The sequence below is a fragment of the Vitis vinifera genome, chromosome 12 (genome assembly GCF_030704535.1).
Source record: "Vitis vinifera cultivar Pinot Noir 40024 chromosome 12, ASM3070453v1".
NCBI lineage: Eukaryota > Viridiplantae > Streptophyta > Magnoliopsida > Vitales > Vitaceae > Vitis > Vitis vinifera.
Genome location: NC_081816.1, coordinates 4,778,960 through 4,803,838, shown reverse-complemented (window position 1 = coordinate 4,803,838; position 24,879 = coordinate 4,778,960). Strand labels below are relative to the sequence as shown.

The 24,879-nt window shown below is 36.4% G+C and overlaps 1 protein-coding gene across 2 annotated transcripts in view; it reads left to right on the top strand.

Moving 5' to 3' along the window:
• The window catches only part of LOC100254115 (transcription initiation factor TFIID subunit 1), a 53,668-nt gene that overhangs the window by 28,178 nt on the left and 611 nt on the right, over positions 1 to 24,879 (top strand). For both annotated transcript variants that reach the window (XM_010658661.3, XM_010658660.3), the window contains 12 exons: positions 1,921 to 2,123; positions 2,289 to 2,526; positions 5,692 to 6,028; positions 8,974 to 9,183; positions 9,670 to 9,762; positions 11,195 to 11,401; positions 12,599 to 12,805; positions 19,854 to 20,340; positions 21,502 to 21,707; positions 21,834 to 21,953; positions 22,895 to 22,951; positions 23,036 to 24,226. In XM_010658661.3, coding sequence (XP_010656963.1) covers positions 1,921 to 2,123; positions 2,289 to 2,526; positions 5,692 to 6,028; positions 8,974 to 9,183; positions 9,670 to 9,762; positions 11,195 to 11,401; positions 12,599 to 12,805; positions 19,854 to 20,340; positions 21,502 to 21,707; positions 21,834 to 21,953; positions 22,895 to 22,951; positions 23,036 to 24,226 — 3,556 coding nt within the window. The remainder of the gene's footprint in view (positions 1 to 1,920; positions 2,124 to 2,288; positions 2,527 to 5,691; positions 6,029 to 8,973; positions 9,184 to 9,669; positions 9,763 to 11,194; positions 11,402 to 12,598; positions 12,806 to 19,853; positions 20,341 to 21,501; positions 21,708 to 21,833; positions 21,954 to 22,894; positions 22,952 to 23,035; positions 24,227 to 24,879) is intronic.

The window sequence follows — 24,879 nt, the reverse complement described above, 5'->3', positions numbered from 1 at the left end:
TGAATAGATGTTTTCCATTCCCAGCTTGAATACACTTACTTGAAACTTTGTGCTGCTTAAACCTTTTGTGAGTTTTTCTTCAAGCTAGCCGTCAATAGATACATAAGGAGTATAGATCAATCCACTATCTAGTTTCTCCTTAATAGAATGTTTGTCTATTTCTATGTATTTCATTCGATCATGTTGCAATGGATTATGTGCAAGACTGATTACAGATTTGTTGTCGTAGTAAAGTCTCATTGGGCCATCTATTTAATCTTTAAATCTTCCAAAATGACCTTCAACCATAGTAGTTCACAAACTCCTTGGGTCATTGCGTAAAATTCTGCTTTTGCATTGGACCTTGCCACCAAACTCTGTTTCTTCTCCATATTATCAAACTTCCCACCAAGAAAGGTGCAATACTTGGTGGTTGATCTTCTGTTAATCATGGATCTAGCATAATTTGCATCTTTGTATTCTTTAAGTACTAGTCCTGAGCTTTATTTAAATAGGATGCCCTTTCCAGGAGACCCCTTAAGGTACTGTAGCACTCAGTTAGTAGTTTGCAGATGAACCTCATTTGGATTGTGCATGAACTGGCTAATCACACTCACAACATATGTTATCTTTGGTCTTATGTGAGAGAGATAAATGAGTCTTCCTACCAGACATTGATACATCCCTTTATCTATCACAACATTTTCCTTAGCTTTTCCAAGCTTATGATTATGTTGGTTTACATGTCAACTTCTCCGTTTCCTTGAGGAGATCCATTATATATTTTTGCTGAGAAATAAAAATTCTCTGCTTAGAATGTGCAACCTCGATTCCTAGGAAGTATTTCAACCTTCCTAACTCTTTAATGTCAAATACCTTGGTCAAGCATTGCCTCAGAGTTTGTTTCTCCTTTTCATCATTTCGCGTCATGATGTGTTGTCTACATATACCAGAAGAGTTGTAACTCCCCTTAAATCTAAATGTTTGATGAACAACGTATGATCTCCTTGACTTTGTTTGTATCCCATGTTTTTCATAACTTCAGCAAACCTTCCAAACCATGTCCTTGGAGATTGTTTCAACCCATATAGAGTTTTCTTCAGTTTACACATGATGACACATGATGGAAGGAATAGAAGGTATAAAATTCTTTTCCTTGATCTTTAGCTGATACAGAGACTCACATATATATACAAAAATTCCTAGCACCTAAATTAGTAACTTTACTAACTTAATCACATCCTATCCCTTTGATTATGGGATTGCCTAATTCTCTCCTCGATTACAAAATCACAACTTTCCTAATTTCATTCTTCCACAAATCTTTCCTTGGAAAATATATTTCTAATGCTTGTTTACTTTGAATTCTACTGTAAATAAATTATAATCTATCTTTATTTTATTTTCATAGGTATTTTTTTATAGAATCTGACTTGGAACCTCCTCAATCCCACCCCAACTCATTTGCACCTGAGCCTGGCCTCCGGGGCAAGTTGTAGTTTTGTTACTTTTATTTTTATTTTATTTTTCTGGTTTTTTTTAATGCTTCCTTATAAACTTGAATGATTAAAATGGTTCCCCTAAACACGCAGACGCACAACAAATGTGTCTTCAGTTGTTGAAATTTGAAACAAGAAATTTATGTGTTGGAAATTTACTTCCTATGGTTTTCTGAAACAGGCCCAAAAACAATAGTAGCTTTCTAAATCTGTTGTGAACTTGATTTCTTTTCAGTTCCTTTTAAGCATTGCTTCTCCTACCTATCAGATTCTTTATACTTTGTGCATTAGTTGGATAACTCATTAATTTTATGTTAATATGCCTTATTGTTCTTGTATATGCAATCATTGTGATTTTTATCATGGTTAATTTTAGCTGTTGACTATGTGTTCCTTTTCATATATTTCCTAATTTTATTTATGTATTTATTTATTTTTGCAGTAAAGATATTGCTAATTTTCATCGACCAAAAGCCTTATGGTATCCCCATGATATTGAAATGGCAGTCAAAGAACAAGGGAAACTGCCTACACAAGGACCCATGAAAATCATATTGAAAAGCTTGGGAGGCAAAGGAAGTAAACTTCATGTAGATGCTGAGGAGACTGTCTCTTCTGTCAAATTAAAAGCTTCAAAAAAGCTAGGTTAGTCCCTCTCTCTCTCTCTTCACATTTTATTGGCCCTGGAGTTCTTTTTTTTTAGGGTTTTTTCAGGCTCTTAAACAGGGGTTAGTTTTTGACTTCTGTTTGTTACTTCTGAGTTTTTACTTTTAAAAGATTAAAAGCCATTTTATACTCCTGTTTTTGTAGATTTTAAACCATCAGAAATGGTCAAGATATTTTATACTGGAAAGGAGCTTGAAGACCATAAGTCTCTTGCTGCTCAAAATGTTCAACCAAACTCCTTGCTTCATCTTGTCCGTACAAAAATACATTTGTGGCCGAGGGCACAAAAGCTTCCTGGTGAGAATAAGTCTTTGCGTCCTCCTGGGGCATTTAAGAAGAAATCTGACCTTTCTGTGAAAGATGGCCATGTTTTCTTGATGGAGTAAGTGCCTCTGAAATCTTGTTCTACTCTAATATTTAGATAAAATTACTTTTCCCTTTTTAGAGAGGCATAAACAATTGTTAGAGAGGCTGAGTGAGGTGAAAATTCCTTTGGGAACCAATTCTTTATATCTTCTAAGATTGGGAGGTAGAGTTGGTGGATAGATTGCTAGACAGGGTCAGGATGGCAATGTTGCAGAAATGACATTTTTTTCTGGGTCTTTTGGACTGTAAACTTGAAAAACCTAAGCTCTACTTTTCCCTTTTTAATTTCTTCTTTTTTTCTTTTGCGTAAACACAACTTGTTGCAATGAGAAACAAAAAAGATAAGCCCATGTACTTTTGAGGTGTAAAAACAAGAAAACATAATAAAAAATTTAAAAAACAAAAATTACTTGAGAGATCTACTAAGTCAATAAAAGAGCACTCAACCCCATTCCCTCTCTATAACTCCATATAAAAATACTCAGCTTCTAAAAGATTAAGCTTTACTGAAAATAACTCTACATCAAACATTCTCTGATTTGTTTGCTCCCTGATGGTTCAAAAAGAAAAAAAAAAAAAAAGGAGGGACACTTCAAATTTCCACAATTTCTTTGTCGCCACTTCTTATTACCACCAAAGAATAACTTGTGAGTTGATTATGGGAGCACCCAGTGGATTCTAAAGGGTGAGCAGATGCAAGCCCACAGATATGCCTCTGAGTGACAATGCTAAAAGGGCGAGTCACCGCTCCTCATTCTTGCACATAATGTACCTGTTGGGCATAACTCAATTCTTATGTGTTTTAAGTCATAAAAGAATTCTACTTATCAAAAAAGAAAAAAAAAATCATAAAAGAATTCCATCCCAAAGGAAACTTTTGGCTTCTGCTTGTTCATCTACAAGAACTTGGTTCTCCTTGTTTTTAAGAATCATTAGAAAAGATGCTTCAAAATTAGGTTCAGTACAGGTGATTCAACCAGTTATGGATTGTCTATGATTGGGATAACTCAAACCTGCTGAATCTAGAATAGTTTTTATTTTTATTTTTATTTCTTTGATAAGAAAGAAATGTATTCTTTGAAATGGATTAAAAGTACAAGTGAAGGATGAGGAATCCTTCCCAAATTTACAAAATCTGATTAAAATCAGAGGTATATACATTGAAAGGGGTACCACAAGAGACAAAATAAAGAAAAACGACTCAACATTCCTTAAGGATTCATACAACTCCGACAAAAATATCCCAAAGTATTGTTCCTCTCTTTGCTATTTTAACCCTTTTGGTCTACATGTTGAATTCCGATTGAGTTGAATAACATTGAGAGGAGTGCCCTTGAAAGATGTAGTAGTAGGGCCCTAAGAAGAGGAATAGAATAAATTAGGTCTCATATCATCTCTGAAGTCCCCTACTTGTCCTCAAAGATCCTTACATTTTTTTCCTACCATACCATCCAAATCCATGTAAGACAAGCGATTTGCCATAGAATTTTGAGGTACTTACCCACACCCCTAAAGGAAAGGGTAATCATATCACTAATACTTTTGAAAGGAATCCAGTCAAATCGAGCTAATCTAAATAACTTGTGCCATGGTATCAAAGTCATTGGACAATATGAAAAAAGGTGATCAATTGATTTTCCACTTCCTATACACAAAGTGCAATGATCAGGGTTATGGGCTTTGAAAGATCTTTTCACTTGAAATGAATCATTGGTGTTAATCTTTGTATTGGCCACTAACCAAGTAAATGCTTTAACCTTTTTGATGCAGCTTTTGATTTCTATATGAAGTTTGTTGGAGCAAAGAACTAGATTTGATTGATTGGATAAGGCTAAGATGGTGATAGATTCACACTGAGTAAGAATGGGCATGAGACACTTAAGATCCTTTATCTCTAAGTTAGTCTGATTCCATCATAAGTTAAATTTTGAAGAAAAAGGGGAAGAGAAACCGCGGATAGATGATACAATAGAATTTCTAATTGACACAATTCTGTAAAGAATAGGAAATTGAAAACCCAAAGGTTGATCTCCCTACTATAAGGCTTCCCAAAAAAGACTCTTCACCTCTTTACCCACCAAAAAATGGGTATGATCAGAGAAATCTTGAAAAACCTAAACAATGGGTTTCCAAAAGCGGCAATGTGATCACTAACTAAAATATTGGTTTCCCAACCCTTGGGGTGTGTTCCATAGATGCTTAAAATAACACTATGCTAAAGAGTTGTACTTTCCCTAGGAAACCTCCAAAGCCACTTCTCAAAGAGGGCTTTATTCCTCATAGATAACCTCTCGAACCCCAACCCTCCTTTCTCCTTAGGCTTGCACACTTTGGTTCCAACTTATGAGATGATCTCTCTTTCCCTTCCCAAACCCTAACTAAGTGAAATCTCTTTGCATTTATTTAATCCTAATTGCTATTGATGACGATATCTTGTACAAAGAGAGGAAATACCTAGAGATGTGAGACAAACAAGACTATATTAGAGTTATTCTCCCAACTAAGGACGGGAAGGTTTTTTTTCAACCATCCAATCTCCTTGAAATTCTATCTATGATTGGGTCCCAAAAGAGACTAACCTTAGGGTTCCCCCCTAGTGGGAGACCCAAAAGGTTAAAGATCACTCAAAAGCTTTTTATTCTAGCAGCAAAGCTGATATTTCAGTGGAGTGGTCCATATCCCATATAATATTGATGATACTATTCTGAAATCTTAGATTTCAAGCTTGGAAGAACAAGGATTTGCACATTCTTTTAACATTATCATGAATTCTTGTGATTAGTCTAACATCTTAAATCTGGAATTTTGTTATAAGAACACTGCCTTGAAGTAATCAAGAGGTAGGATCTCATGAGTTTTAGAAAATTGTTCCCTTTACTATCCAGTTCTGTGTTGCATTTGTGTTGCATCTGGATGTCAGGAACTATATTTATATGTGATTATGTGCAAATGCTGTAAAAGGGGAAAAGGGGGCAGTGGTTGGTTAACAGCAATCCATTTTATGGATAGTCCTGCTATTAATTTCATAATTTCAGTTAATCTTGCTTTTATATTGTAGTGGATAATTTCTTAATTTTTCTTTTCCACAGTTTAACTTTATTTTTTGTTCTTGAGATTTCTATTTTGTTTCTGATGTGGAGACTTTACAACAAAAAGCTCATCATTTTTATTATCTCTGCAGGTATTGTGAGGAAAGGCCATTACTGTTGGGAAATGTTGGGATGGGTGCAAGGTTGTGCACTTACTATCAAAAATCAGCCCCTGGTGATCATACTGGTGCCTTTATGCGCAATGGAAACAGCAGTTTGGGGACTGTTCTCACACTCGATCCTGCTGATAAATCACCTTTTCTAGGAGATATAAAACCTGGTTGCAGTCAGTCATCTCTCGAAACCAACATGTACAGAGCACCCTTATTTCCCCATAAAGTATCATCAACTGACTACTTGTTAGTACGTTCTGCAAAAGGAAAGCTTTCCATAAGGCGCATTGACAGGATTGATGTTGTTGGACAACAGGTTTGTTGTAATTCCAATCTTTCTCTCTGATAAAACATAGTTTGTCTTTCTTGCAGCAGCTCTACTGAGGGTTATTTTTATCTCAATATACTTTACCAGAGCCTTCTGTTAGTGTGCATGATATACATTTTCTGCCCAAATCCTACTAGCATAAGCTTTTAGAAAAATTGACTGTCTAATATGGTATCAAAGTCTTGTTTGGAGGAAGGTTTGATCTTCAAACCTTACCACATGTTTATTTCCTCAATTTATTAAGCTTAAAAGAGACCACTTTATTTTCCCAATTTATTAAGCCCATATGTGAGGGAGGGTGTTAGAGTGCATGATATACATTGTAAGGCCCAAATCCTACATGCTTAAGCTTTTTGGAAAATTGGTTGTCTAACACCTTTGCTTAATTTCCAAAGAATGCTTTCTGACTCTTTTCCTTGTGATTGTTATATTGTTGCTATTAATGATCATAATCACATCAATATGTTTCCTCGCTGCATGATTGAATTCTTAGTATCACTATTTTGGCCTTGAAAGAATAGGGAAGAAATATGAGTTTATTGTTCTTTCTACTGTATGTGCACCTGAGTTTGCCTCTTGCACTAGACCCACATTTGAATCCCCTGGTAGCATGTAGGATACATACATACATACATATGCATACTTAAATACATATACATATATATATGTTATCACAATAACAAAGCCTTAAATCTCAAGTCTGGTTGGTTATATGAATTCTTTCTACCATTCAGCTCTAGCTAGGGCTATCCCTTTATTAAGTTCAACACTACCATGTCTTCTCTTCTCGCCTCGGCCCTAGTTCTTTTTGTTCTTCCTTGTCTTTTGAACACTTTCTTCAATTTGATCAAATTCCCAAATCCAATAATAGTTGCATTTGTTTGTCTCTGTTTCATATGTTCAGTGATCTTAAATGATGCTCCCTCATCTTGTCCTCAACTGATGTGCCTGCTTGTAGCCTCCCATGAAACTATTCATTTCTTGTTCTCTCTCTTAAATTAGTGCTGCCTGGAGACTCCCTTGCAGGCATTCATTTCTTAATCTTATTTTTCCACCCATTCATATTAGCACGCTTTGCTATGCTCATCTTGTTTATTCGACATGTTTTTTCTTGACTGCCAATTTTCTAACCCATAGAGCAAGATAAGCTTTATAATTCCCTTGTAAAATTTTCTCTTTAACGTGATAAGTATTCAAGAACTGAAAAATGCTCCAAAGCAGCTTCTCTACTTAAAATATCTTGCTCTATTTCTATTCATATTGTCCTCTTTAATCTTTCATTTTGGTGAAGAGCATAGACATACTCATAAGATCTTGGAAACACTGACAATTTTGCTTTTGATAATTCATTTATTCAATAGAAATAGAAGTTGAGTTGTCAATTTGATATGGTTCTTCACTTCTCTATCATGTAATTCATTGTGATGGGTATTTTGTAGTGAGCATTTGTTGGTGATTGGATTGTGGTCAGCTTACCTAATGGCATTTGCTTAAATACTTGTTTTCTTTTTATAGAAAGGATGGAATATTGCCAAAATAGAGAAAACAGAAGGAATGAGATATTCTTCAAGGAAGCAAAATACCAGAACCCATCAGCCATAGAAAACCTTGAGAGGGTGCGGCAGTCCTCTACAACTTCAGAAATAAAGGCGTCTTCTCTTGGCAAGATCATAAGCTTGCTGATTGGTTGACCTAGGCCTCCAACTAAAAGAGGAAACCATTTCCTTGGCTAAATCATGATCCAATCCATTCCATGAATGTCTCTCCAAGGGCCTCTATAGACACCCACAAAATCACCACCAAGGACCTCCTCCCATCATGGAGGCTCCTTATTCTCATCAAGAAAGGCCCTTCTAAATCCTCAAGTGCTGGTAATACCTTAGCTTCAATCCTGAACACATTACCTGCCAGCTTTGGGAAGAATGGAAACAACCCACCACTGCAATCTTAATAATGCTTCCCTTGCCCAATTCACATTGATTTCCCATTGAAATTCATCAAACATGGGCTTAAGGTAACATATAGGAGGGAGGACCACTGGCGCCTGACATCTGCTCTCCTCCAATTGGCTGAGCAGACAGTCTACATAAATTGAGATGTTTTCAAACTTAAAAGTGTTTTGGTACCCAATGAATTACTGTGGAACAATTTTTGCTCACAGCTGATCAAGTGGCTCCTATGTTACTTCCAAGATTTTTGTCCTTGTCCTAAGAATCATCCACACGGTGGCTAGTGTAATGCAATTCCCCAACACTTCACTCCTGACTGTCATGACAAAATCTTTTGAAGAAATAACCAAAAAATTTGAGTTGTCTCTCAGAGTCAGTTAAATAGAAGTCTGTAGAGCTCATGAGAAATATAATAGTGAAGAAAAAGATGGTTCACTGAAAGAGATAAAGTATAATTCCATGTAAAAAACTGGACAAAAAGTCTCAAGAATCCAAAGATGAATTTGGTAACCTTGCATCCGAAGTAGTGATTCCCTTCTTCAGACTCACCATTCAAAGAGTATATTTTCCTTAACATCTTTGTACACCATTGTGTGTGTGTCTTTCTGGACATATCGTGCATCATATATCATGGGTTGTACAAGTTCAACGCTAGCAGAAATGCTTAACTGGATTCTTCATCCTTCATTATATTTTTTTTCCCCTATTTATAATACTTTTTTTCTTTTTTGTAAGTTGAATGCATGTGGCATTTTTCTTTATTTGTAACCCTTTACTTCCCACTAATACTGAATTTACTGGAGTTATATATATCAATAAGCAACTGTTATAATAAGTCTTCATGTATGTTTTTCTTTTCATGTTTTTATCTATGCAGCAGTATGGTATGCAAGTCCATGTAGATTCAGTAAGCTGGTGAAGCTTTTATAGTCTTAAAGATCATAGATAAAGTTGTCATATAATATAACTGCTTATTCTGTGCAGGAGCCTCACATGGAAGTGATGTCTCCTGGAACAAAGGGACTTCAGACATATATCATGAACAGGTTGTTGGTGTATATGTATCGTGAATTTCGTGCTGGTGAAAAGCGCGGCTCACTTCCTTGCATCCGTGCAGATGAATTGTCTGCTCAGTTTCCTAACATTTCAGAACCTTTTCTTCGGAAAAGGCTGAAGCATTGTGCTGATTTGCAGGTGAGGCTTGCATATGGATCAATTTCAGGAATTTGTTACTTTTTTTTTTTGATACCCAAGGAACCTTCCATGGCCAAGCCCTTAGGACTCTCCATGGGGGCCCAAACCTTAAGGTGCTAACTGCACCGGCAACAACCAGTACTAGGTAAATCAGGGTATCATCAGTGATAGGATTTGAACCTAAGACCATGTGCCTCTTACTGGGACCACACCTCCTAGCATTCGCCCTAACCAATTGGGCTACCCTAGCGGGCTAATTTCAGGAATTTGTTACTTAAAGTTATGTTCACAGGTTAAACAGAATTCTTTTGCTGCAAAAAAATAAAAAATAAAAAATAACAAACCAGAATTCTTTTTGCTGCTTTGTTATTAGATGTTTTCTCATATGGTAGTGCTCTGTTTTTTCACTTGTTAAGTTATTTCTTAATTGTTTTTATTATATCCTATATTTACCTGAATGTGGTTACACTCATATTCTGCCCACAGAAGGGATCTAATGGACTGCTATTTTGGGTTATGAGGCGTAATTTCCGGATCCCGCTGGAGGAAGAGTTGAGAAGGATGGTGACACCAGAAAATGTAAGTCTTACCCTGCAAAATCTGTATTTGTTTCTTTGAATTAGAATTTAATTAATGAAAGATATTATGGTCATTTATGAAGATGGAAACATTTCTAAAAATCTTCGTTTTGGTAAGTGGAAACATTTCTAAAAATCTTGGTGAAACTTGGTGCATTTTGACAAGAATAATCTCATTGCTGAGGGCATGGCTGTTAGTCTTGTATATGTATTTATTTCTTAAAATGATGCTGATCATAACATGTATCACCCCATGCAATAAATTTGTTAAACTTGTGTTTTATTAATTTTTTGGGGTCCCTGTCCTAGCCAACTGATAAAAGGATCCAATTTAAAAAATGAAAGGAAAAGGAAAGACTTTTTATTTATTTATTTATTTATTTAGAGATCTTTTGAAGCCTTTTAGGTTTAAAACAGGATTGGGGCTCTCTTGCATGTGAGCTTTTAGGGATTTTTCACCTTTGCACAAGATTTGGAAGTCCATATGGTCAAGTGGGTCCTTGGGAGAGCCTCTCTTATATGGATTCCAGTGATAAGTTTGGTCTGGCCTAAGGTTGTTAGATCCTTGGCTTCTTCTTTCCTTCTATTAATTTTTGTTTGTGGTGTACTTTTTATGCTTTTGGTTACCACAGTTGTGCAACTTTTTAGTTAGGTACTTCTGTTATATCTGTAATTGCCTATGAAAAAATTGAGTCCCCTCTTTATTTTTAAATTTGCATGTGAAAATTGTGCATTGAAGTTTCAATTTTTTTTGAAGTGGAGTTCATCATAACTTAGTGTTCAGTGCTACTGTGTGGATGATATTATTTAATGCCTATATTTTCCTAATTTACCCTTAGATTCTTTTCCTGGATTGGTTATATACTGCTCTTTTCTCCGTTCTTGCAATATGTGTTTTACACATGTAAAACACGTTTGTAAGTATTCTTTTCTATCTATTTCTGTGTGGTTTACCTTGCCCATGGAAAATGCTTCAAGGGACAACCCTAATGCATAAGTATGCAGAGTCTGACACCATGGTCCCCCAAGGGTGTAAGACTTTCATTAAATGTTTACTTGAAACTTGATGACATCAAATGCACCTGAAGTTAAGTGCTATTCTGTTTCTCTGTCTCTTTTTTTTTCCTTGTGTCTTCCTATACTTTCTTATTCCATTTTTAGATAAATTCAATGTCTTGATGCTTACACCCCAAGGTTTGAGGCTTATGCCTCATCCTGTAGAAGGAGAAAAGGTTTTGCCCTAGCTTCTCACCTTTTAAGAACACAGACATTATGTTGTCTAATAAAATTTGGATGATTTACTATTTTACAGCTGTTCATAATTGTTTTTTATATAGTTCCAGACTAAAGATTTCTAGAAAAATTTGGTGTGTTCTGTTATTTTGTGTTTTCTTCTTCTTATGTGCCTCTTCATTGTTTACCCTCTTTGTTAGGTGTGTGCCTATGAAAGCATGCAAGCTGGCCTTTACCGCCTCAAACATTTAGGAATTACACGGCTGACACTTCCTACTGGGCTTTCATCTGCAATGAATCAGCTCCCTTATGAGGCAATTGCTTTAGCTGCTGCATCCCACATTGAAAGGGAACTGCAGATAACTCCATGGAACCTAAGTAGCAACTTTGTTGCATGTACAAATCAGGTAAATTACTTTTATCTGATATTTTGAAATGCAGAATAATATTTCTGCTGCTTAAGTCGTGGAAGGGCAAATACTGTGGCAAGTGTGTGGACATTGCTTTTATTTATGCTTCATTTTGTTAGGCGCCTTCTCTTCAATATTCTTTTATTTTCCTATCCAAAAAGGGAAAAACATCATGCTTTGTGAGAGTGCAATACAAAATCAGATTTCTTATTCTTATACATAATATTACTACGACTGAATATTGTGGGATGTCCTCTAACTTGCTGTTTGTAGACATCGTGCAAAATTATTACTCCAAAGTCCAAAATCATAAATGAATAAGAAGAGCAGTAATATCCCTTCCTAGTCAGAGATTGATCTTTGCCTGAGTGATTCCACTAATGTTCTCCAAGTCTGAGCATCATAAAATGAATGCCACTACATTCAAACCTAGTTCTCTTAATTGAATGTTTTTTTGAGAGATTATTATGGATATTTGCATTTATTAAAAGTTTTAGCTTTGAGGCAAATTGTATCTGGTTGGGAAGGAAAATATGATTGTCTTAACTTTGGAGCAAATTATATCAGGTAGAGCAGGTACCAAGGAAGACTAGAACTTAATGTTTCATTGCACTTTCCATCGAAAGCAAATTAATGAGATGATGTGTCAATTGTATAAGATATTGTTATTTCAGATATTTTCAAACCTTGCAGTTTCAACTTTTGTTTTGTGAATTCTGCTCCATATTTCATGATTAAATTTCTCACACCAAAACTAAACTCCCAGCCTGTCATCCTCATCTACAGAACTTCAGTATACCTGTAAATTTTAGCCCAGTCCTGAGATTTCATAATTTTCTTTTATGCTTTTGATTGAAGGCAAACTGATGTTGAGAAAGGACCTGAAGACACTACATACTTATTTTGTGAAATTGTTTGCCAATTACCATGGTTATTTAGGCAACTATTTCTATGGGATTGTGCATTGATTTCAGAGATTATATATCTGTATTTTCTTCGTTTATATTAGTGCTTTGTGCCTTCACTTAAGGGGCCGTTTAAATATCATCAAGTAGTAATTTTGTCTTGGATTCACATCACACTCTTAATATGTAGAATAGAGATGGCATCTCTGATGATTTCTTGAGCTTCTCTTTGTTCCTCAACAATGGATTCTCAATTTTTTTTCTTTTCCTTTCCATTTTTTTTTTTCAGGATAGAGAAAATATTGAACGTTTGGAAATTACTGGTGTTGGTGATCCATCTGGTCGTGGCCTAGGTTTCAGCTATGTCCGAACTGCTCCCAAAGCTCCAATATCTAATGCAATGGTTAAGAAAAAAATAACTGTTGGCCGAGGAGGTTCAACTGTCACTGGAACAGATGCTGATTTGCGTAGATTGAGCATGGAGGCTGCTCGAGAGGTGTGTTGATTTCTCACAGAGTACAAATCCTCAGTTAGTTCTACTTAAATCTGAATTAACTTCAAGTCTGCTTTACATCAATAGGTATATTTATCACTTGATTAGCTTTGCTACAAATTATCTTGCATTTTCCTCCTTTTTAGGGGAATATGATGGAGTTTTGTAGGTCAGTTGATATTTTATTTATTGAGTGCTAGATTCTAGTTAGGGAGGAAATTACCTGGAGGGAAGAAAGAGGAGTGGGGGGGTGTTTGTGGTTTGAATTGGTTTCTTTGAATAACCACTTAACCATCCCAAATTCACCACAAGATACTGCTTCCAAATAAGATATAAAGCAAAGTATGCAAGAGATCAGAGAACAGTATGCAAGCAATTTTTTGATGTGGAAATCTCTTTTGCACAAGGGGTAGAAGCATGGAACTGTGTTTAGAGAAAGTTTGTACTAATCAAATCGAGTTAGGCAATACAGTAATGCATGCACTGAAACCTTTTTCTTCCACTTAACTGCCCCACAATCTTCTTACTGATCTTGAGCACTCAGTTTTCATAATGCAGTGCTCCTCAGTGGATGTTGCTGCAGATACCACCTAAATGAGTGGTTTAAAACTGTTCTAGCATGTTTTAGTAAGTCTCACTTTTGAATTTTTAATAAAGAACTTAGATTTTCTGAGGAGATCTATTTGAATTTTCAAAATTGATGTCACAATGTTTTGTATTTTGGGAGATACTTATTCTCCCATAGGGTTTCATGGAAATATGCATTTATAAATTTGGAGTGCTTTAGGAAGATTGGCAGTCTGCTTTTTGAAGACAAATCCATATTAAAACTGTTTTGAGAACCCTGGGATTGATTCTAGGCATGTTGTGATCAATTTTAGTGTATTTTACTCCTCGAATCATTCATAGCTGAGCTAGCATCAGTTATAGAGTAACTTTGACTTAAGATAAATCTTTGCTTGCTTGGGATTGATTATAAGAGTAGTTTACTCTAGGATCAAACCCTATTTTGGCTTTAAATAAAGAAAAAATGGAACAACCACAGTTTCCCCCTATCCAAAAGGGGAAAAGAGAAATTACATGCTAATCTGTTGGTCTTTTCTCCCTTACAATCTGCCATTATATTGATTGAATGATGGGCCATGAGAAACTATTAGGGATGGCCTTAGATAGAGGATTTGTCTCACAAGAAATTGAATTATCTCCAAAGCCCATGGGAAACCTTGGATCTTTGATCATTCCATAAAAAATGTAAAGAAATAGTGGATTAGACGGGTAGTGGAAGGATAAACTATCCTTCAAGGCAAAAAAAAAAAGAGTTTACAAAAATAAAATTAACAAATAATAATAATAATTCAACATCTCCCTTTATTGGACGGTCCTTTTACTTGGAGGGTGGTTTGAATAATCAAAATCAATCCCGACTGGATTGGTTCCTTGTATCTGAGGGGTGGGAAACTCATTTCAGTGGAGCAATGCAGTGTGTGCTCCCTAGACTGCTGTTCGAACACTTTCCTATTTTGCTGGATGGGAAGGATTGAGGAGAGGTCCTGTGACTTTACGTTTTGAAAATATGTGGGTAAAGGAGGGTTTTAAGGATTTGCTAAAATCTTGATGGGAGGGATTCAACTTTCATGGTTCCTTCAGTTTTATTTTGGTTGCAAAGTTGAGAGCGTTGAAGTTTAATTTGAAAGCCTGGAATAGAGAAGTTTTTGGCCAGCGTGGAGTAAGGAAGGCTAGGGCGTTGGAGCAAGTGGCTTTTTGGGATGCAAGGGAGCAGTCTTGTATTTTGCCCTAGAGGAGGTCAACACATGAGAGGAAGCAAGGGAGGAGTATAAGAAGTGGGTTCTCTTGGAAGAAATTTCATGTAGACAGAAATCTTGGGAGGTTTGGTTAAAAGAGGGGGATAGAAATATTCGTTTTTTACATAAGATTGCTAATGGCCACTACAAAAGGAATTTATTAGCCAGAATTAAGATTAGTGGAATGTGGTTGTCTGAGGAAGAGGATATTAAGGAAGGGGTGGCTCGAGCTTTTTAGAATCTACTTTTTTATTCAAGGGATTGGAGACCAAGTTTAAATGGCTGCTTGTTTGAGGGTCTTGAGGCTCAGGAGGTTGTTTGGTTGGAGGAGCCTTTCTTTGAAGAGGAGGTTTTTAGTGCTGTTTCAAGGTTCAATGGGGATAAAGCTCCAAGGCCGGATGGTTTTTCTATGGCTTTTTGGAAATTTTCTTGGGATTTTGTAAAGGATGAGGTGATGAGCCTTTTTAGGGAGTTCCATGGGTATGACAGTTTTGAGAAGAGTCTGAATGCCACCTTTTTAGTGTTGATTCCCAAAAAGGGGGTGTCAAGGATTTGAGGGATTTTGGGCCAATTAGTTTGGTGGGGAAGTTGTATAAGTGGTTGGCTAAGGCGTTGGCTAATAGATTAAGAAAAGTGATCGGAAAAGTGGTTTCCACGACTCAAAGTGCGTTTATGGAGGGGAGACAAATTTTGGATACAATGCTTATTGCTCATAAGACTATTGATTCAATTTTAAAAAGTAATTATAATAGTATTTTGTGCAAACTAGACATAGAGAAGGCGTATGATCATTTGGACTGGTCCTTTCTGCTTTTGGTTTTGCAAAAAATGGGTTTTGAGGGAAAATGGATTGGGCGGATAATGTGGTGTATCCCCATAGCCAAATTCTCTGTTTTAGTGAATGAAACCCTCTCTGGTTTCTTTCCAAGTTCTAAAGGGTTGCATCAAGGAGATCCTCTTTCGCCTTATTTATTCATGATTGCAATGATGGTGCTTAGTTGTCTTTTGAAGTAGGCGATGGCTGGTGGTTTTTTATCTGGTTGTCAGGTGAAAGGTAGGTTTGGAGAAGGTGTTTAGATTTCACATTTATTGTTCATTGATGACACTCTGGTGTTTTGCAAGGCTTCTCAAGATCACATAACATACTTATGTTGGTTACTTATGTGGTTTGAGGCAATTTCAAGGTTGAGGATTAACTTAGAAAAAAGTGAGTTAATTCTTGTAGGAAGGTTGGAGAATTTAGAGGATTTACTTGTAGAACTTGGGTGTAAGGTGGGTAGTCTACCTTCCTCTTATTCCTTTGGGTGCTCCGTTTAAGTCTATGGAGTTGAGCCGGACAGGGATGGATTGGGTTCAGTCAAACAATATTTGCGATATAATGGTGATTTCCTTCAAGTGTTTTGGGAATTCTAACAGAGGTAGGACTCTTTGGAGGATAGCGTGTCTTTCTTTGTTGTGGATTGTGTGCAGAGAGAGGAACGCTAGGGTTTTTTAGGATACTTGGAGGATGTTGGAGTTGATGTGGGATTCGCTTCAGTTCTATGTTTATTTTTGGGCTTACGATACATACATTTTTAAACTCTATCATTTGAGTGTAATTCAGCTTAACTGGATGTCGATTTGCACACCTTAGGGTTGGGTCTACTGGGTCTGGGTTTATTATATGTGTATAGGCCTTTTGTTTTTTTTGTATAGCCTTCCTTGTTTAGTATAGGTTTACTAAGTTTTTTATTAGGTTTGTGCATCTTGGGGGTGACTTCTCATCCTTCTCATGTTTTTCTATTTTAATACGATTGTTCGTTTTTTATTAAAAAAAAAAAAAAAAAAGTTCTACGGTAGCTTGGGATGGAGTAGAAGTGCGGTTTCTCAAGAGGTTGTCTATGTGGAAGTGACAATATATTTTCAAAGGAGGGAGGGTAACTTTGATTCAAAGTACTCTATCTAGTTTGCCCCCATTTATGTCTTTGTTATGTATGCTAAAAGTTGTTAGATTGAGGCTAGAATAGATTCAAAGGAACTTTTTATAAGGCGGCGGGACATTAGATCATAAACCTCATCTTGTTAAGTGGACGGTTGTTTGCGGAGATAAGAAGAAAGGGGGTTTGGGGGTTAAAAATCTTTCAGTTCTTAATAAGGTTCTTCTTTGCAAGTGGAGTTGGCGTTTTGCAATTGAGAGAGGAGCTTTTTGGAATCAAGTTATCCATAGTAAGTATGGGGAAGCAAGAGAGGGGTGGGCAACTCAGGAGGTAAAGAGGGGTACAGGGTTGGGTTAGGTTGTAGAAAGCGATAAGGAAGGATTGGGATCTTGTGAGATCTAGGTGTTCTTTTGTGGTGGGTAATGGACGAAGGGTACTTTTTGGAAGGATAGGTGATTTGGGGATAACCTGTTGTGTGTGTTTCCTTCTTTATTTTCTTTATCTCTTTCTAAGAATGCATGAGTGGAGGATGTTCGAAAATTTTCTACTAAAGGGGGGTGAGGTGGGGCGGGGGCTAGAATCCTTGTTTCTCTAGATCTTTTAATGACTGAGAGGTGGATTGCTTTGAGAGATTTTTTGTTTGTTTGCAGGGGTAGAAAGTTTGTAGGGATGTGGAAGATACACTGATTTGGTCAGTGGCAAAGAGTGGCAAGTTTACGGTTAAGTCCCTTTACAATATTTTGGAACCAGATGTGGGTGGGTCTTTTCCAATGAGTGACATTTGGATTTCTTGGGTCTAGCCCAATTTTTTGCGTGGGAGGTAGTGTGGGGTAAAGGAAGATACATTGATTTGGTCAATGACAAAGAGTGACAAGTTTACAATTAAATCTCTTTGTAATGTTTTGGAATTAGACTTGGGTGGGTCTTTTCCAATGAGCGACATTTGGATTTCTTGGGTTTAGTACAAAGTTAGTTTTTTTGCGTGGGAGGTAGTGTGGGGTAAAGTTCTAACTTTGAATTAAGTTTAGAGACAAGGTTGGTTTTTACCAAATCAGTGTTTCTTGTGCTTTGGACATGAAGAATCCATAAATCATTTGCTACTCCATTGTGAAACTATAAGGATTTTATGAGGGCTGATTTTCGTACTTTTTAGGGTGTCTTGGGTGCTTTCTTCATTGGTTAGATATACTTTGTTGGGTTGACATGGTTCTTTTATGGGCAAAAAGTGCAAGAAGGTTTGGCAAGCAAGCCCTTTGTGCTTGTTTTGGATGGTGTGAAAGTTAAGGAATGACATTGCATTCAATAACAAGGTTTTTTCTATCCAAAAGCTGAAAAGGGATTTTGTTTGTTTTCTATGGTCTAAGTCTAAGTTGTTTGTAGATGATTGCCCATCACTTTAGTAGGTTTTTTTGAATGGTTGGGTACTTGTTGAGGTTCTTTCTATACTCTTTTGGTTGAGCCTTGGTGGTGAAGGGACGTTTGTTTTCTTGTGTACTTTGGGCCGCTCTTCAGGCGGCTCTTTTTACTTTATTTTTAGTCTTTATTTATCAAAAAAATTCAGACATCTAGAGGATGTAAGCTTGGCCCCATGAATAGAGAGGAGCCAAAGCACCATATAAGATCAAAGCTTTTCTCGATGGTCAATTCACTATTTGGATAGTAGACCTTAGTATCCAAAAAGGCAACTCATCTCCTTTGAATGGATTAAGATCTTCTCGATCCACATATATCAGTTTCGTGCTTCCTCTTCCTCTGATCAATCCAATAGATGATTGTGGAATCCCCATAGATTTTGTCTCCATCAAAGTTAAAATCTTGACCTCCATAACCTATCCCAAATTAGATGGTTAAGATACACTGCAATAAGTGTATGAATGTCAAACTTTATTACTTTTTATATAGCCTATGACAGTAATCTCCAAGATTTTTAGAGATTAAGAGACCAAATATTCATGGCTTCATATGAGTTATTATTGATTATTATTATCATCAGAATAAAGCCAAATACTTAAATGCAAAATTCAAAGAGATCATCCATGAAAAAGACAGCATCCGTTTTTATAAAATCTAATCAGTAATCAGTGAAATGAAATCCACCCAAAGAAACATAGAATGAAACCCTTAAATAGCAATTTTTGGATTTGGTCTATTCTTATCTTTGGGTGATAAGTAAAAACTTTAACCAATATTTTTTACAGGGAATTTGATTCAACTCGACTGACTACAATTCAAAGCATATGTCACTGCTCTCTATAAATAAATTTCTAGTTTGTTTTTGTTTATCTGCCACAAACATTAATATGACAGTTAGACAATGAATAATAATATGACAATTAGATAATTTTGGATTCAATGGTCAGTTAACAATAAACACTGTATATGAGTTATGTCAAAAGTAAAACACTAAAAGAAGCTGCATGTATTAACCAATTCTCATCCAACCAGGCCCAGATTTTCACACAAATAAGACAATCAAGTAAATCATCTTATTGTAATTTAACAAATAGAAAATAAAATTTAACAAATAAAAATAAATGTAAAAGCCTAGTGGCTTGATCAATATGTAGTTTTGGTAGAAGCATAACTAATTTAATAATTGTTTATATATTCATTTCTAGGGAACATATAAAAAAATGTTCATTTTTAGGGAACCCCTGAACATAGCCTTGCCCTACCCAACTACTTTGGTTCTGTTATACAAATCCTTCATTTTTTTTCCCCCTTCTGTTCTGCTCTACTCACAGTTGTTGATTCCACAGTTTCTGATTGTAAGACTCAAAGCTTGATCTCAAGGGACTTAAGCAAGACAGCTAAGCGAATGGTTTTGATGGCTATGGAACTTTGGTTGATCTAACAGTTTTCTTAGATGAAATTCTATCACTGTTTGGTTTTGTAAGAAGAAAATGGGAAAGATGAGGAAAAGGCACTTAAGAAAAACACCCATTTTTAAGCATTTTCCTTTGCTTTCCCTAATTCATTCAAGAAGGCAAGAATCAAATGGAGTTGGAAAGGTTTGGGATTTGAAGATGAGGGAATTTCTTTAACTTGCTATTTTTACTTGGTGTCTTAAGGTTTCTCTTTCCTAGATCTATTTTCCTTTATTTTCAAGTTAGTCATAAAACTTTGACCATTTTTGTCTTTCCTTACATCTAAGTTACAGTTAGTTCTCTTTGTATCAGTTGCTAGGATCATCCTGGTTTTATGAGATTTTCCCATCCTAGCAAATTTTTTCTAATTAATACTTTTATCAAATAATCTCTTGTTATACCAGAATGTAAAAACCTATATTTATACTACCACATGTTTGTTAGCTCTCAAGTATGATCCTTCCAGGTTCTCCTCAAGTTTAATGTTCCGGAGGAGCTAATTGCAAAGCAGACTAGGTGGCATCGTATTGCTATGATCCGTAAGCTTTCAAGTGAGCAAGCTGCATCAGGGGTAAAGGTTGATCCAACAACTATCAGTAAGTATGCACGTGGGCAGCGCATGTCCTTTCTTCAGCTTCAGCAGCAGACCAGAGAAAAATGTCAGGAGATTTGGGATCGACAAGTTCAGAGTCTTTCAGCTGTTGACAGTGATGAAATTGAGAGTGACTCTGAAGCAAATAGTGACCTGGATTCCTTTGCTGGAGACCTAGAAAATCTACTGGATGCAGAAGAATGTGAGGATGGGGAAGAGGGTAACTGTGAATCAAAGCATGATAGAACAGATGGTGTTAGGGGGCTCAAAATGAGAAGGCGCCCATCCCAAGCACAGGCAGAAGAGGAAATTGAAGATGAAGCTGCTGAAGCAGCGGAGTTGTGTAGGATGCTCATGGATGGTATGGGCTGTTTGTTTCTAACTACTTGTTACTATTATTTGTTAATAATTGGTTGCAGGTCTTTTTCTTTTTAATTGGTCATATTCTTTTTTGTCCTTGTTGGGACTTGAACTTGGAACCTCCCACATCAGAAGATTTGAGGCTTTAGCCTTAATACAGGATAATCAGTGCTAAAACCAACCTATTGAGGCATACAGCTTTGAATGATACTTGAGGCAGTCAAGGCTAAAGCCTCAAATATTCATTGGGTATTGGGCCTTTGTTGGCTTCTGGTATATATTTCTTAAGCCTCTATATTCAATTGGATTTTAATGGATTTGGCGCTGTTGTGACTTTTGGTATGTATTATATTAGTTTTGGGTCTACAGTTCAGAGTTTCAGTTTAACCCTTACAAAAGAAAAACAGAAAAGAAAGAAAGAAAATGACAAATAATTATTTTTCTTATTATGTATTTTATGGTTTTCATATTATTTTATTTTTATTTGATTTCATTGGTCTATTATATTTTTTGACAATTTTCTTTTCAATAATAACTATTATTGTCGTTGTTTTTTTTTTTTTCCTCCTTTTTTTTTTTCCCTTTTTTGAGCTTAAGTTGAGGTCTACATCTCATTCTAGCTTAAGACTTATGCTTGCCTTATTTGGGCACTACTACTACTCTTAGTATTTCTATTGTATAGTTGGTTTTACTTTTTGGTGTTTAAGTTGAGGCTTTTGTCTCATTCCAGTTTGAGACTTATGTTTGCCTCATTTGGGCAAAACACCTTAAAATTAGCTTTGCCTTTTTAGAGTACATAGGAAAATATTGTTTCTTGGGGTTTACCCACATCTGCTGAGACTGAGAAATGGGAAGATATAAGATAAGAATTTTCTGTTTTTCGTTTTTTGTACTATTTTTTTTTCCTAAATGAGGTACCCTCTCAGATGTGTTGGTCAAATAATTTAGTCCACAGTGGAATATGTGGAATTTTTTGGGCCCTTTCCTGCATGTGGATTACACATGCCTGTACCCTTTTTTAAATTGGCTCATCATATCTAGAGCAAAACAAATATTGGAGTTTGTTCAACTGAACTTCCAAGAATCGTATTGCCCTGGCTAGAATTAGCTTAAACCCCTTTGTATTCATGATGTGTAGTTGACATTGATAACTGCTCTGCAGATGATGAAGCTGAGAGGAAAAAGAAGAAAAAAACAAGACCTGTCGGGGAGGAAGAAGGATTGGCTTTGGGGTCACAATTAAATTTTGGTTTTGAAAATGGACAAAAAATGAAGAAAAATAGTGCTGTAGTAAAGCAGCTTGTTAGTAAAGTGCAGCCTGATGGATCATACTCTCAAAAAGAGAAAGCCTTTCGAGACTCAAAGGAGGTAAGAATGGATGCCAGCCCCTTTCTATTGGCTAATTTTACTTTCATATGAACTTTATGTCTAGTCATATAGACAATTTTTAAACATAATGGAGATAAGACCGAGAAAACAATGCTTTGGTGGCAGGTGGAAAGTTTTCTTCCTAAAAGAAACATTTCTGGGAAGGCAAAAATTTTGAAGAAGAATGACGCCGCACGCATGGGAGTACTCCATAAGAAGATAAAAATAATGGGTGATGGAATTAAAGTAAGTTATTTTATTTGTTTTTTCTGTTGTGGTATGATATAGGAAGTTTTATCTTATCTAGCAGAAATTAGTTTTTTTGCCCCTAATGTCTTTGTAACACATGCATTAGCCCTAGAGCATTATTGATGTTTATACAGTCCATGGTTATATGGTGATTTGGAGATATTCTTGTTGAGCCTTTCTGTTTTACAATCATGTCTTTAATGTTTTGGTGTGCCCATGCATGTGTGTGTGGCAGTGGTGGTGGGGTGAGGACAGGAACTCATTCTGTCTAAAACAAGGCCAATTGTACCTCAATTGCCTTTTCATTATCAGAAACAACCAGATTTCCGACCTCTTGCATTGCATTATCAGGACGAAAAGAAAAATGAATTGAGAGAGAGAGAGAGAGAGATTGCTCTTCTGATACAGAATGAACCTGGAGCACGAGCAATGGAGCCATGTTTAGCGTTCTCACCAAGCCAGTTCTTTAACTGTAATTGGGTGGAGTGGGGGAGAGAAATAGCTCTTGTGATATAGAATGAACCTAGAGCACGAGCACTGGAGCTGCCATGTTTTGGTTTCTTGCAAACATAAATACATGCATGCATCTCCATTGCATACTTTCCTAGAATTTATATGCATATATACATCATTTATACTTGTATGTTCATAATCGGAGTTGTTGGTTCCTGCAATTATTTTGACTTTGTGCCTCAAAATATGTGTTTGTGTATATATTGGACTGTACTTCAGTGACCACCTCCCATAGATCATTCCACTTTACACTGTACCAAATATCTCCTTTTTTCTTTGGGTAATATTTGTGTAGCAAATGCACATTGGCCCTGTAAAATTCATACTTGGTACTTCATTCTTGGAATATCATAATACTTTCTACACAGATCTTTCTTATTGCTGTCCAAAACCAGCTTAATTTATTTTGTATTGTCTGCAACCAGATGTTCAAGGAAAAAAAATCAGCAAGAGAAAGTTTTGTCTGCGGAGCTTGTGGTCAGGTGTGTAATCTAACCTGAAATTGTTGCAGTGATTGGGAAAATTGTCATAATTTCCTTATGATCATTTGCCTTCTGTTTTACTAGCTTGGGCACATGAGGACTAACAAGAATTGCCCCAAGTATGGAGAAGATTTAGAAGCACAAGTTGAGATTACAGAACCAGAAAAGGCATCAGTGAAGTCCAGTTCTTTGGAACACTCTGCTCAGCTCCAGCAGAGGACTCTCATAAAGAAAATCATACCAAAAAGTGCAACAAAAATGGCTCTGGTAGAAACTTCTGAGGGCGAGAAGTCTAGTTTGAAGGCAAAAAATCTTCCTGTGAAGTTTAAATGTGGCTCTGCTGATAGGCTTCCTGATAAAGTCGCTCCAGGGACCACACATGGTCCTGACCAACCTGTCATTTCTGATGCTGAAACTGGGAATAAGTTTGTTAAGGTTAATAAAATAATAATTTCCAACAAGATGAAACCCGAAGATTCACAGGTTGAATCTCATAAACCCTCTATTGTGATCCGGCCGCCTACTGAAACAGATAAGGAACATGTTGAATCTCATAAGCCTTCTATTGTAATACGCCCACCATCGGAAATAGACAGAGACCAGGTTGAATCTCATAAGCCCTCTAATGTGACACGGCCTCCTACGGAAACAGATAGGGACCAGGTTGAATCTCATAAACCCTCTATTGTAATACGGCCACCAGTGGATACAGATAGAGACCAGCCTCGTAAGAAGATCATAATCAAACGGCCAAAAGAGATTAGTCTAGACCAAGTCAGTCAGGATGGAAGCACTGGTCTTGAGTACAGAAAAACTAAGAAAATAGTTGAATTATCAAGTTTTGAGAAGCATAAGAAGCCAGAGACCAAGCATTTGAATGAGGATGCCGCAAAAAGGAAAGCTAGAGAGGATAAAAGATTGTGGGAAGAGGAAGAGAAGAGGAGAAATGCAGAGAGATTGAGAGAAGAGAGGGCAAAGAGGCTTTATGAGGAAGAAATGAGGATGCTAGAAGAGCAAGAAAGGTTAGCTGAGATTAGAAAGTTTGAGGAAGCCATAAGAAGAGAGAGAGAGGAAGAAGAACGTCAGAAAGCACGGAAAAAGAAAAAGAAAAAAATGCCTGAAATGAGAGACAATCATTTAGAGGACTACAGAACTAGAAGAAATGATAGAAGGATTCCAGAAAGGGACAGGAGTACCAAAAGGAGACCTGTCGTTGAGTTGGGAAAGTTTGGTGCAGACTATGGCCCACCAACAAAGCGCCGTAGAGGAGGAGAGGTACACTCTGCTTATTTTCTCCAAGCTCTATATCTCTTTTCTACATTTTACACATGGAATTTTGCTGCTTATGCTGGCTCTTACAACTTCCTGTAAATGCTACTCCTATATTTGCAACTAATTGATGAACACTTGGACAATGATTACAAATGAGGGCATTCCTAGTCATTTAATGATGTTGTTTGCTTTCATTTCTATATTAACTGGGAAGAAAAATCTAGAATGAAGAGCTTGGTTCCATGTTGAAAGATGATATTAAAATCACAAGCCCAGGTACAGCCTCACACCTTTTCTGGGAGTAAAGAATCTTCGGTAGGCCATTACATAACATCCTTATGGTGTTTTGAAATTAGTTCTTGAAGTTGCTTTTTATATACCCTTCTTAACCATCTACTTAAAGAGTCACCCCTTTCTGATTTTTTATTCTCCCCTGTTTTCTGTTTTCAACTTTTTTTCTCTTTGAGCTTGAACCCTTAAAATAGGTTATACAGGATTAGCACAAATATGCAGCAATCGAGCTTTGGATTATTGGTGCACTTGTATCTTAATTAAGTCCCTTTTTTCACAGCTATGAGAGGGGGATGGCATGGCTTACTTCTACTTATCCTAATCACTTCAATACATTGTTGGATACAAACTTCCAATTGACATGA